This window comes from Chrysemys picta, chromosome 1 (assembly GCF_011386835.1).
Source record: "Chrysemys picta bellii isolate R12L10 chromosome 1, ASM1138683v2, whole genome shotgun sequence".
Taxonomy (NCBI): domain Eukaryota; kingdom Metazoa; phylum Chordata; order Testudines; family Emydidae; genus Chrysemys; species Chrysemys picta.
Window position 1 is genome coordinate 157,430,447 of NC_088791.1, and position 13,958 is coordinate 157,444,404.

General features: G+C 41.0%; 1 protein-coding gene across 1 annotated transcript in view; it reads right to left on the reverse strand.

The window, feature by feature from the left end:
• Positions 1–6,540: 6,540 nt before the first annotated feature.
• Positions 6,541–13,958, reverse strand: part of TOMM70 (translocase of outer mitochondrial membrane 70) — a 30,662-nt gene continuing 23,244 nt past the window's right edge. Inside the window, exons 8-12 of the mRNA XM_005283541.4 lie at positions 13,138–13,245; positions 12,280–12,396; positions 11,545–11,642; positions 10,783–10,905; positions 6,541–8,699 (exon numbers count right to left, since the gene is read on the reverse strand). Of these exons, the coding sequence (XP_005283598.2) occupies positions 8,546–8,699; positions 10,783–10,905; positions 11,545–11,642; positions 12,280–12,396; positions 13,138–13,245 (600 nt within the window). The 3' untranslated portion in view covers positions 6,541–8,545. The remainder of the gene's footprint in view (positions 8,700–10,782; positions 10,906–11,544; positions 11,643–12,279; positions 12,397–13,137; positions 13,246–13,958) is intronic.

Genomic DNA, 13,958 nt, shown 5'->3' on the forward strand with positions numbered 1-13,958 from the left:
CTGTCACCTGACATCTATTAATCATAGTCTGTTACAAAGATTAATTCTACTTTTATAATTTCTACAGTTAGTTCTGCTTTTATGATTTCTATCTACCTTTCTCCTTTTACTCCCCCCCCCCCCCTTTCTCCTTCCTCCAGGCCACACATACAGTTCACTTGACCAAAGTTTAGGCCTTAGACTATTTTTCCTCCACAATTCCCCCCTTTGGCGCAAACTTCAACATTCATGAGCCCATTGCTTTCCTTCCTTTTTTCTTTCCCTTTTCTCATCCCAACTTGTATCAAAAATTTTATTAACGATCATTAATGCCACTTGTTCCCTTGCCTAGCAAAAAAATTATATGCACAGCAATAACAAAGGCACAATCCCAAACCAAGCAACATCACCACAACTGTTAGCCCACTCAGTATAACAATACGATGGGGTTTGCATATAATTTTGGTTACCGCACACAGCAAATCCCAACTAATACACAAAGAAGACAGCCTATAGGCTGTCTGAAAGGCATCTTTTTCTATCTGATATACATTTTTAAGGATATGAATTTGTCCCTATAAATCAGAACATTTTCTGGCCCTTGGGTATCAATGAAAACAGATTTTGGAAATGGTCTGGTACCAGGGTTCTCCAGTTAAAGGGCATTTTATACCTGAGAGTTGATTGCAATTTTTTATCCAAAGGCCAATAAATAACATGGCTGCCTGCAGTCATAGTGAGGGTAAAATGGGCGTTGTGTACAATATGGACCTTAACAAATACACAGCTGTTATTAGCCTGGAAGATCATGACTCCTGTCAGGAGGGTTCCCAGTCCCTTACCTTCCCAACAAACATTGTTATGGACAGTGACAACTTTTCCTGGCTTGAGTTTACATATACATCGGAGCTGTGGGGGTTCTAATGGCCATTGGTTTCCTAATCCAATCCAAATACTGGGTGTTATTTCAAGAGCACTGACTATGAATCGGCTAGGCATACCAGGTGGCTTGATTTCCCAAATGTCTCTGTGAATAACCCAATCCCAGATGCATCCTCCCCATGGACCAGGCAGGATTTAGTATGTGGGAGCCCACATCCCTCTAACCGGTCCCTATGTTTGGAAGGAGCACTGTGAATATCCACACCTTCACCCGGAGAACCTCCAAGTATGCCTCCATGGCCATAGATCAGATGGTACTCCTGAAGTGTCTGTAAGGGCAGTGGGCCAGGCCTGGTGCTCAAGATCACTCCGAATGGCCGTTAGCTGGTCATTCAGGAAATCCTGAACTTCTGAGCATGCCAAGTCCCCCTGCAATGCCTTCCCAGCACCAGTGATATTTAAGACCATCTCCGTCAGCAACTCCTGGGTTATAAAACTAAGGGCAGAAATAACATACAATTTACCAACCCCAGCCTGAACCTGCATTAGCTGTGTTTCAATAAGACCAGTGGCTTTTTTTTTAATTGACCTAATTTTTCCTTATGGTGTTGGCTTTTGTGAATATTCCAAATTACAGCTGCGCCATTAGCCCCGTTCCACAAGTATCCAGTCAAATCTCTTCTCTTATTTGAGGAGAAGCCCAGGTCTTTTGCTGTGATAGCCAAATGGCAGCTCCTTTAGAGCAATTTAGATATATAAAGATAATTGAAAACTGGATAAGGACAGCGTGAACTTAATGGTCCCTAATGTGGCATTAATTACAATCCACCGATGTCCTAACATCTCTTTTTTGTGAAGTATTATACCACATCCGTTGGTTAAACACCTTTACAAAGGGCAGAAAGGCATTAATATCAATAAATAGGGATACATTACAATATGGTACAGGCTAAATCAGAGACTACTGATTGGCTAAGATTTAAAAAAAATATTACATCCCATTCCCACCCTAAGTTCTTTAAGAAGGAGAGGCTAAGGAAGATTAAAAGTTTCATTTTCAGATAGTTTTGGCTAGCTTTCGCAAGCTATTTTTTGAGATTCCGTGGTCTTAGTTCACTTGGCTGTCCTGCAGTGAGGCAGCAAGGGAGAGGTTACTAACACAATCACCTTGCTTGGTTAGAGGCTTTATTATGTCCTCAGGTGGAGAGGTTGTTTTCTTTTAGCAAGATTCAAAGGCACAGTGGGTGGTAGAGGGGTCTTTTTGCAGTGCGAAGCGTGTGTCCAGGCAGTCAGTTCTTGGCACTTCACAGTGTTGATAGTTGACAGGACTTGGTATGGGCCTTTCCAGCGTGGTGCCAGGGTGGTTCCTCACTGATGGACCTCTATGTAAATCCAGTCTCCTGGTTTCAGCGAGTGGCAGGGCTGCTATATATAAAAAGACCTAACACATTTCATTAGTGCCTGGCAATAATTAAGCATTGTGTCATCCATTAAATGAATGTTCATCTGAGCCAGGGCCAGTAGGGCAGTGTCGGTAATTGCATTGGGCGCCCTGGTAGAAATTTCATAAGGGCTGAGTTCAGTTTTTCTTTTCTTCCCCCCAGAAACTTGCAAGTTGAAGGACTATAATTTTTATACATATAAAACGCTGGTGCCTTTTGGCAGGACGGCAGTTCTTTTGGATTCCCCGGCCCCCATTTCCCTGGAGTTTTCCTGATTGTAGGGCTTGGGTCAGCTATCCCTAGGTTACCGACTGTTTGATCCAATCTCACAACCCCTAAGTTTCCGACCACGTGCCCCGAACCCACAATCTCTACCTCCCACAATGCTCAGCTTTCCAGCATACAACCGCTCAGGTCAATCACACCAATCATTCACACTTGCACACAACCGCCGAGGCGAGGCCTACAGCCGAGGCCTACTCTGGTGGGGATGCCAACTCACACCTAGCCACTTACCTGTGGCTCTTCCCGGGGAACCAAAACATATAACATTTAACATTCACTGTGTGCCCCCTCTTTATACCGGCGAGGCATGACCCAAACCCCAATATTCAGACATCCATACAAGAAAGGGTCTGGAAAGGCGCGGTCCCCGCACACACCCCTTCCGGCAAAGAGCACCAGCCCATCTTCAGGAGAACAGTGTCGCTTGCCCTACTGCCTCCGGTACGGCGGGCGGTTTCCAGGGGCTTCCCCTCTCTCCAAGAGGGGGAGGGAGCCTAAGGCTCCAAGAGGGGAATCGGGGAAGGGAAACTTGGTCGCAGGGCATACAGACCAAAAGAAGTCAGGGAAGGCACGGTCCCCACACACCCCTCCCCCAGCAAAGGGCACCGGTCCGTCTTCAAGAGAGCGGAGACAGTCACCCTACTGCCTAGGAGTTCATGGACGGTTTCCCAGGGCTTCCTCGCTCTCTGAGCGGGGAAGGGAGCCTAGGGCTCCAGGAGGGAAACAAGGGTAGGGGAACCTGCGACCCTCACTCATTCACAAACAAAAGGTACACCCCCTAAACTGGCTTTTAGCCCCAATTACTGGCAGCTAGTTTTACAGCATTCACCACCAACCTACCGCTGGTGGGAACTTTCGCTGGCCAACCTTAGGGCCACTCCGGGGGCACCAGAGTAATCGACCTTACTCACTTCCCCGGGGTCTATAGTGGCCCCTACCTTGGGGAGTTCCAACCCCGAACCTATGACAGACAAAAAACAACCAGAACAAGACAAAACAAAAGGGTGTCAGGCATGTCTGTCAGCAAAAGGTTCAGATCCAGCGTGCAACTCACCCAACCCTGAGCCTATGGACAGATCCTCCACCAAAACCCACTCCAGAGATTTCAAAAGGTCTCTTACCTTTCAGATGGGCCCTGGGTTTGGTGGGAGATTGCCCGCAGTCCTCTGGGTCTGGGGAAGTTTTCTGTGGATCCCGGACGAGCCCCCAAATTGTTGTGGAAAATTTTCCACACTGTTGATTTTGGATCAGACAGCCTGAGGCTCCTTTATTGATCAATCAAACATGCATGCATGGGGGAGTCAGCCAAGGCAGCCGAACCCCCCCGACAGATAAAATGCGAGAGATTATATAGGATAAAACCACAAAAATTACATATACTTCCTTAAAGTTTTACATTCATATAAGGAATAAAGCAAAACAAGTTTTCCTGTTTTTCTTAGTTTTGCCCTTTGCGGTTTCTTGCTCTGTCACCTATTAATCATAGTCTGTTACAAAGGTTAATTCTACTTTTATAATTTCTACAGTTAGTTCTGCTTTTATGATTGCTGTCTACCCTTCGCCTTTTACTCGCCCCCCCCCCTTTTCTCCTTCCTCCAGGCCACACATACAGTTCACCTGACCCTACATACAGTTCACTTGACCAAAGTTTAGGCCTTAGACCATTTTTCCTCCACAAACTGAATAATTTGCAAGCAGAAGAGGTGGTTAGAATGGTGAGGAGCTTTTGCAAACAGGCCTATTGCTGGAATTTGTTTTCTAAAGGGGAAAATAAATTACTACTCTTCAGCAATGTGGGCCTACATGTGAGACACACTGAGCACCTGCAGCTCCCACTGAAGACTACTGAACAGGTGTTTGCTGTACTAGCCATCTGGGTAGAGATGAGGCCTACCAGCTGTAGAGGATCCTTCATTTCTTCATGGTTCCCCTCATTGAAATGAGTGACAAATTTTGGTAACATGCTTCATCATGACAAACTGGCAATTTAAGTGGCTAAAATACCTTTGCAATAGAACAATGTCTTTTCTGCTACCAACTCTGAGCCTAAGAGACATTGTTTTCCAATTTCCAGGGTTTACAGTAGCCTCTCTCTCAAAAAAAGCACCATAACAGTAGCTGCACTTTACAAGACCCTTCTAATAGCAATCACAGCAGCTCGCTTCTCAAATACAAAAATAAAGTAGTTTCGGCACCTTGTTTTCATTAAGTATACACGCTGCATAAGAATTCCCCAAACCAGACTATAAGATGAAATGAAGATTTATTAGTTGAAAAATATAAAAGATTTAGCAAACAATGTACCATTTTGAGTCTAGTTTAATATAAATTTCTGCAAGGAGCCATCCCCCAAGCCTCTCCTGTCTTAGATTGCTGTCTGCCATCCTCAGCATAACAACCACCCAGGTCAGCATATATGACTTATAAAACACATCAGCCATTTGTTTAATTTTTAAACTAGTGTCTGATAGGAGGATAAGGTTTTGGGGGTTTTTTTTTTGCTTCCTGTGCAGCAGAATGTAAATTAAAGTTTATTTTTCACGTTTGGAGGATTTAAAAAAAAAAAAAAAGCAGGGTTCTATATTGCCTGATTCTTAGTTTTGCAAATGTAAAGTGCAATCTACATCTGGTGGTAGGATGAAGAGAAAATTCACATCTAGGTAGGGACAATTTTCCTAGAGATCCAAACTGGAATAACATTTCTCAGTTTGACAGAGGTCACAAAATGGTCAGGCTCACATATAGCACTGTTATGAGCAGGTGACAACCTTCTTACATCAGCTCTTGATGTGGCTCATTGATATCCTTTTGAAGTCAATGTGGGAGGATTTGGGGTATTTTTGTTTTTTCACACAATCAAAAAAAAACCCCTTCCCACACCATTCTTACACTATTTAATAGTTAAAGCAGTCACTAATATTTTCTGTGCTGATGAAAGACATACTTTATTAAGGCGCGGTATTATATATATCAGAATTCTATAAATATAGAAAACCACCAGCATCAGCATATTCCCCAAAGTTCAGCTGCCAGGAAAAAGTAGTTTTAGGAATGACAGAAAAGAGGGCAATATCTTGCATTTAGACAGAAGGCAGGAAAGCTGGTATGAGCGCTGTTGGGAGGTCTGGGCCGAGCTATCCCTAATGATTCAGCTGCTCTCACTCACCAGTCCAATAGACTATATAGACCACTTGTTGAATAATTACAATTTAGTTTTGGAAGCCTGCCTTAGTTTTTCATCTTTGGAATCTGGGTTCAAATCCTGATGATTTAAGTCACAAATGAAGCATGATCTCTTCCATTTATGCACCTTGTGAACTATTTGGCATGCTTCTCTAAGACTCTTTGTGCAAGAACCAGAATAGCAGGGATTTTACAAAATCAGGATTAAGCTACATGGCAGAAACATGTGGGGAAGCTGCTTCTCACAGTACCTGGTGCACCAAGTCTGCACTGAGGTCTGCAGAATCAGTGGCTCACTTTCCCTAGATTATGTTTTAAATAAACTTTGGAAAACATAGGAATTTTTAAAAGCTGGTTTACATTCCTGGCTTTAAGGCAATTCTTAATGGTCATCCCTACAGCATGCTATTACTGGGATTCTGGCAGAAACTGCACAGCGAAGGGATGTGATGGCATACATGTAAGTGGAATGCAGACTGCTCAGTTTCCTCACTACAGATTGGATGGCCTTTCCTCATGTTAAGTTCTTACCATTGTGCCTGAGCAAATGACAGGAGTCGCAGGTTGGGTTGTTTATTCATCCCACTCTTTTTTGGAGGAGAAATGGGGAGAAGACAAAAGGGAGTTTTGAATATTCATTAGTTAGAATCAGTTCCTCCTCGATTCACAGAAACCTTGCTTACACAAAACACAATTCTAGATTTGCACAACTTCCACTTAGCAGGTAAGTAATTTTCCACCAAAACCTGGCCTTATTATGTAAAAGAGAGATATTTGAATGTAATATTTATTTGGTGACTTTACAGGTGATAAGTCATTTACAAAAAAAAATTACAGACAAATGCATCTTTCAGTGCGGTTTCAACTATCTGAAGAGCAGCAACAGCCCGTGATGTGGAATGCTAGTATTAGGCAGCACATGCTTTTTTTCCCCTTAATCTTTTGGAGGAAGAGAAGGAGCAGGAAAAATAACTGTCCGTTGTAGATAAGGCCATGCAAATAAAAACCCTGCTGGAGGAAAGGATACGGTCACGTTTATGAGTAGTTTCTGAGGATCTGGCATGTTTTTGTTTTCGATTAATAGAAACACAGATTGAAAATTTCATAAGCAGCCCAGTGCTCTTCTTTAATGCCGTGTCCTTTGATCCTGCGTGTGTCTTCAACCAGCTTTCATTCCACACCAATACCACTGGTTCAGAAGCAAATGACTTCCTGAATCGTGTAAATGGAAGGATTAAGCCAGTATATCTCCAGGTCCTCCTCCATCCCATTATTCAGAGCAATTGCTGGGAGGGAAGGGGAAAGACAGGGAGGCTGAGGTAAAAAAATACAGCTGGGCCCCATTAGATGCCAGAGCTAGCAGTTAGTTTTGTACTTGCTTAGCTCATTCCTTTAAGTGACATAGATTAGAAAGTCACCATAGATTTGCATATATGTTGGGGGTGGAGATAAGACCCAAAACTAAAGTTATGAAATTTGATGAGCTGCAAGATAAACATCTGCAAGATATTAAGAGCTTCCTACATCCCATGAAGCTAGTGGGAGGCAATCATGGACTGACTTTGGTTCCAAAGAGTAATGAGCAGCATCTACAGTCCCCTTTACAATTTCTAGCCATAGGAAGACTTCGTTTATACTAGTGTTTTAAGAAAAAGTCAATCAAAGAATGTGCTGTTCACTGAACAACTGTGTTATTTGTACAGAATATTTGTCGTTTTAGCAAATATGAGCTCTAAGCAACAAGAAAATTAAGATTCCAAATCCATTATTGGGCAGTTCAGACAGCTTTGTTCATTTGCTCATCCAATCCTCTCATGGGTATTTACAAACACTTGGCTAGAACAAGGATGTATGCATTTCTTGTTACATCTAGGCCAAAAGTCTGAACTGTCCCAAGTTTGAACTCAGAGGCGACCGTACCTTGGCAGTTCCAGTCTCAGCAGAACATTCAGTTTCTTGAAAAATTCTCAGAAGCACTGGGAAACTTTTTAACAATTTCCACTGGCATTAGAGTGAGGACAACTGTAGAAGGAAAGGGCGTTTTCCTTTTCAGCATAACCTACGCTTTATGTGGAAAGCTTTTTTAAATAGCTCTCAAATATAGTACACAAGTGCATTTTGGGGAGAGGGAAAGGACTATCAAAGTAACCTCTTCATAGCTGCCACAGGACTATTTCTAAGTAGTTATGCAGAGGGTGGAAGAGGTTGTAAGGGAAGATTGTGCATGCTTGGATGTATTTACAGGGCTTGTCTTCACATCTATTGGCTTTTAAAAAATCCCTACAATTAAATAGTTTTGTAAATTAAGTTTTGTTTTTGCAAAACTAAAGTCAACCCATAGAAATTAATTGCATATAAAAGAAACCTATTTTACAGCACCATTAACAACTATAAAATCAACAGGAAAACATGCTGTAAAATTCTATTTTGATAAAGCAAAAATCGACCACATCATCATCATCATCACCCAAAAATTAAAGTTTTTATTTGCATGGCCAAAATATCCTTTGTTCCCTTGCAACTTCGTTTTATTTCCCTTAACAGCTGATAAGGTTTCCACTGCATAGGGAACAAGTCGCAGCACAGCATACTTCCTTCAACAGCCACTCCCACAACACCTAAACATTTAACAGATGTAACAAATGACAACACCACGAACGGGAAAAAACTAAGTTCCACCATTCAACATCGTTTGCAACAGTGTCTTCAAGGCTAGGTTGAAGTGGGCAACTTTACTTTTAAAAGGTCATTCTCTCCCTCCCCCCATTGCTTCTTTACAATGTTGGCGGTTTCAGTCCATATTTCTTTGCAACTTCTGTCTGGGCATAGGCAGCATCACAGAGTGAGTAGAGGTGGGCCATCTCCATTTCAGATTTGGCCAGGTTAATAGCTTTGTTGAACATTTCAATGGCTTTATCCAGATTGCCTCTGAAATAAACCAGATCATCATCAAATTAAGACACTAAGTAACATTTTACATTTCTATAGAACCTTTATTCCCAGAGAGTTTACCAACCCATAGGTATTGCACCAGTGAAACGCAGCAGCAAGTTTGGTAACCAAAGGCAACACAGGGGAGGGAAGCACTTGTCTTACAGGTCATGTTTTGAAGTTTTCAGACAAAAACCTTCCATGATTGATGCAAGACAGCACAGATTTAACTAGCTTTGTTATTACTCAGCTACATCATCTGGAGGAACAGCTTTCAGTGGACTCTATGACATGCCAAAAAGGGGGAAGTTTAGAGATGACACAGGCAACATGGGGATGCCAGGGAGAAGTTTTCAATCCGTGTTCTTGAAGAAATGGGCTCTGTCGCCCATAAAAGCAACTGTATTGATCTTGTAATGAAGTAGCCTAGTAGTGGCCTTCTAGTCAAGATGGCAGCTCAAGTAATGCAGATTAATTATTCTGAACAAAACTGCTCACAAATTATTCCCTGCAAAAAAATACAACTGTCTGCTTTTTTGATGCAGGTACATCGTGGAGTTCGTCAGAATCCACACTACCCAAAATACTTACTCCAACATGCTATTCTTTTGCCTTTACCAAGTCAGTTTGTGAACTTGGAAGAATTGCAAAGGGGATACAAACTCAAATAGCTGGAGGAAGGGATAACAGGTAAAATACAGTAAGAGGTCCTAGCCAGTTGCCAGCTAACTATCCTTGTCCATACTATGAGCAAAACTGTTTCACCTTTTCCCAGCATAATGAATTTTCACAGGTGTAATACTAGTTGTCATAGAGCACTTTCTATCAGTAGATCTCAAAGTACTACAAAGGAAGTCAGTATCATTATCCCCATTTTACAGATGGGGAAACTGAGGCACAGCTAGCCAGTGTGACTTGCCAATGTCACCCAGCAGGCCAATAGATCAGCTGGGACTAGAACATAGATCTCCTGACTCTCAAAGTGCCCTTACCACTAAGACACACTGATTCTTAGACAAGGCTTAAAAGGGAAGACAGAAAAAACCAGGGCAGAGGATGAGACGGATAGGCTTGGTCAGAGGGGAGACACGGATTCTTTACTGAAACTCAACCAAAGGGGTCCCCAGGAGTATCTGGCTTAGCTGCCAAGTTTATGACTAGATATTCTGCAAGTGGTTTCAATCTGATTGCTCAGTTTTTAGTTGGGAGTATTTTGGAAATTTCATGCAAATAGTCCCAGAGAGGTGAAAGAACCCTCAACCTCTAAGAAGAGTTAGTCGGGCCAGGGTGTCTGGAGCCTAGTCTGCTCAAACTCCTTGGGGAAAAGGGCATGGATTAAGGAGTCCTCTCCCATCAAGAGATATTACTTGCAGAACTGTGGTTTAACAGAAACACAGGGAATGCCTATTAGTCATGGATGTGAAATGAGTTTAAAGAGCAAGAAGGGACATGTAGATGGGTATTTAGTTCACTAATCAGAGCAGTCTTTTTTACTTTTCATAGGCTTAGGTGTGGATTTTTTGAAGGTCATACCAAGCGGTGTGGAGAGGTTATTTTTAAGAAACCACTTTCATCACCACATTACTACACCCTAATTGACACAATCCTATCACCTGAACTTCAGCTGATCTAGCTGCCCACCAAAAATTGTATAAAAGATGGCCCTTGTATTTAACTTGCTCCTCCCACACTCGGCATGCAAGTGTTAAAGGCTGAATCATGACTGGAAAGCAATTCCTTGAATCCAGTGTGTGAAACCTGCACTATGCCAATTACAGAAAAGAGCTTACTCCAGACACTATTCTTATCTCATTAGCACAAACTCCTGGTGAACTGGGGGAGTTTATGGGGCCACTAGCTGGTGAAATGTCAGGGAGAAGGGAGGATTTTCCCCAAACGTTACACTGGGCAAGTCAGGACTCCTGGGTCCTGCCCCACAGCTTCCCATTGTTCAGAGCTACCCTCCAATACAAAGAAGTTTTCAAGAGTGGTGGAGAAATCTACTGGATTACTATAATTCCAAAGGTAACTTGACAGCTTTAGTCTCTGCAAATGAAAGTGTTATATTTTAAAAAGTTACCTTTGCACTTCAATCGTTCCCATAGTTTCATATGCAAAATCACATTTGTTATCAATTTCGATGGCCTTGCTTATGAGCTCCAAGCCTTTGTCTAGATCCTGCTTCCACTGAAGTTGAAGTAAACTGCAAAAAGACACAATTACAGACCAGACTTATTTCTATATATTCCATACATAGTCCTGCCTATCTTGGGGAAAGTGAATATCTCATATAAAAAAGATAGTTAAGTTCCTTATGCAGGGTGGGCAATAATTTTCACTTCATATATGAAATGAAGACACTTTCAAAAGTCATTTAAATAACAGACTGTCAGCAGTTTAAGGACAACAAAGAGAAATTATCTCCTCTTCATGTGTATATAACTCTTTCCATTAGGAGGATCAACCACAAATTGTTTTTGTCGACATGAAAATTTGGAGCATAAAGCTCCAATTTAGAATGGTTATTGACTGCGTAAAGAAGTTTTAAGATTTGTAAACTAACATTCTTACACTGATGTGCCTTTCGGAATGCATGTTAATGGAAAACATACTGAAATTTCAATTCGATTTACATTTTAGTTGAAAAAAAGCAAATTATAATACTATTTTTCTAAATTTGAAATTACTCAAGTATTTTCAGGGGAAGAGCTATTAGTCTTAGGTTGAACTTTTAAGGCAAATATACGTAATCAGGCGATGAGACCTGAAAACAGTGACTTATTCAGAAATGAAGATAGTCCCTTAATTGTAACAGAGACAATAGTGACTTAATAATACATACCCTTTATGAACATATGTAGTAGCATTGTCTGGCTCAAGGTCAATACATTTATCGTACATTTCATCAGCCTTACCAAATTGCTGCTGATCTGTTAATGCCTGCATGAGAAGAGATATTTTTAAAAAAATGAATAACCAACACACAGAGCAAATCTAGAACTACTTAACACTGTGTCGGTGCCATTCCCTCCTAACTTGGATGTCTCATTACAGGTATGGGCAGGCACATGCACAAGTTAATCACCATTGTTAATTTCCAAAAAACCACTATTTATGGTCTTTTGGTTCATCAGCCCTTTCAGAAACATGCCTTAGAGCTTTAACTGCACAGATTGGTGATCACAATGTGCGTAATGGCAGGTCCACAATGACCTGTTCTAATTATACTGCGTGTGAGGAACAATAAACCACTGAGCATGAGTCTCAGGTTGTGAGCTATACACCATCCTTAAGAATTCTTGTCTTCAGTAACTTCTGCTGCTGAAAACACACAAACATAATAGGAACTCTATTCTGGACCCCACCTGCATTACCCATCTGAAGTCAGAGTACCAGTGAATGCATTTAGATAACTTAAAGCCAACTGACTATTCATTCCAGTCATACTTTCTTACAATGGAAACCACATAAACAAGTGTACTTAACACAACTGTGCCAAATTCTATTTGCTTAGGGCACATTGTTTTTATATGAGTAAAATAGAATTAGTTTATAACAGAGTTAAGATCAAACACACCTGAGCATAGAGCGCATAACCTTCAGCACACCTTGGAAATATTTTAATGACATCCTCAAAGCCTTTCATAGCTGCTTGAACTTGTAAAGGATTATTTCCAGTATAGGCTTGGCGATACTATTAAAGAACAGAGTAAAAACATAAGAAAACAAAATAAGTAGCCAGGACAGGAAATCAGCCTCCTGAGAGAGAGTTAAATGAAATCTAATACCATTACAAAAAATTACACAAAGTGGTACGCATGCCTACATTCTGCTAAGTCAGTGTCTGTAGGAGTTGGCCACACTTCCAACCATCCAGTGGCATGGACCTTGCGTAAGATGGGGAGGCATGGTAGTCACAAGCAGCCTCCCTCCCTCCCTCCCTCCAGAAGGTTTGGATCCCTTCCTACTCCCATTATGCCAGCTCTTCCCTGCAAAGTCTCTAATATGGGTGGAATATCCACTTGCTTGAAATAGATACTTTCCCTTTCTAGAAGACTGTCTTGTTATTTCCAGTTGCATTAGTAAAGAACAGCTGTATTTGATGTGATTAATGAGAAAAAAATGGTATTGCTTTATTACGGGATGTTAATAAATGGCTACTTTTAAAAATATTGATATAATAAGATATGAGGTACTTGCCCAAATACAGAAAAATTGATAAGAATTGGCCAAATGAACAAATACTCCCAGGCTGACTAAAAAGTTTTCTGTATTAGTTCTTGAATTTGATGTCAAAGGATTGCAAGATATATTGATGCATGATTTTTCAATTCATTTAAAATGAAAATAGGAAACCAAAACATCAAAATAAACCTGGACAAGTTCAGTGAAAACAGCAAAAACACAGACACAAAAATTATAGGACAGCACTTACCAATGCAAAACATTTCTGTGCTTGTGCCAAGGCAGAATCTGGTCGTAATCGAATACATTCATCAAAGTCTTCCACAGCCTCTTCAACTTGGTCAAGAAGGATTTTCAGCTAGAGAGAGAGAGAGAGAATAAATCCTAATTCTGCGTTTAATCTGTGTTTTATATGCTTAAACAGGGTTTCTATGTTGTACTAGTTAGTGATATGAAGAGGTTTTTTGTTCAGTCTTAGAATTGTAGCGTAAACCCTACATGATCTTCAGGAAAGTCCCTGGCACTGAATGTACCAAATAGCTGACAAAGAACTGAACTTTGGTTTCATTCACAACTGTTCAAATATAAGCATACAGCCTATAGGTCTGCACCTCCTTTTTCTGATTTCTGATGCTGGTTATCTGCCATAATCCTTTGGCACAGATTTTGTGGGTTTTCATGTTACACATGCTCTCTGCTTTGTTTTCCAAAGCCACTTGACTTCACTTCATTTGCTACTAATGGATTATCTGGAGGTTAACAATATAATCTTAGTTCTCTAAACTTGTGTTTTAAAATATCTTCTAACACAAAATTAACCAAGTTCAAATTCTTCCTTTTCATTCGCCAGGCATTTATTTTATGTTTCCTAAGTTAAGTTACGCAGACGTTTCATTCCTCTCATAAATAATAAAGAGCTGGGTTTCTTGTTTAGCATGATCAAGGTAAGCAATGCTAAATTATTTCAACAATTCAGATCCACATTCTGTATTAGACAAACAAAAAATGTGATCTAACTCGTGAAGAGAACCATTTAGTCTTAGTGAGTTTTGCCTGTGTAGTTAACTATTA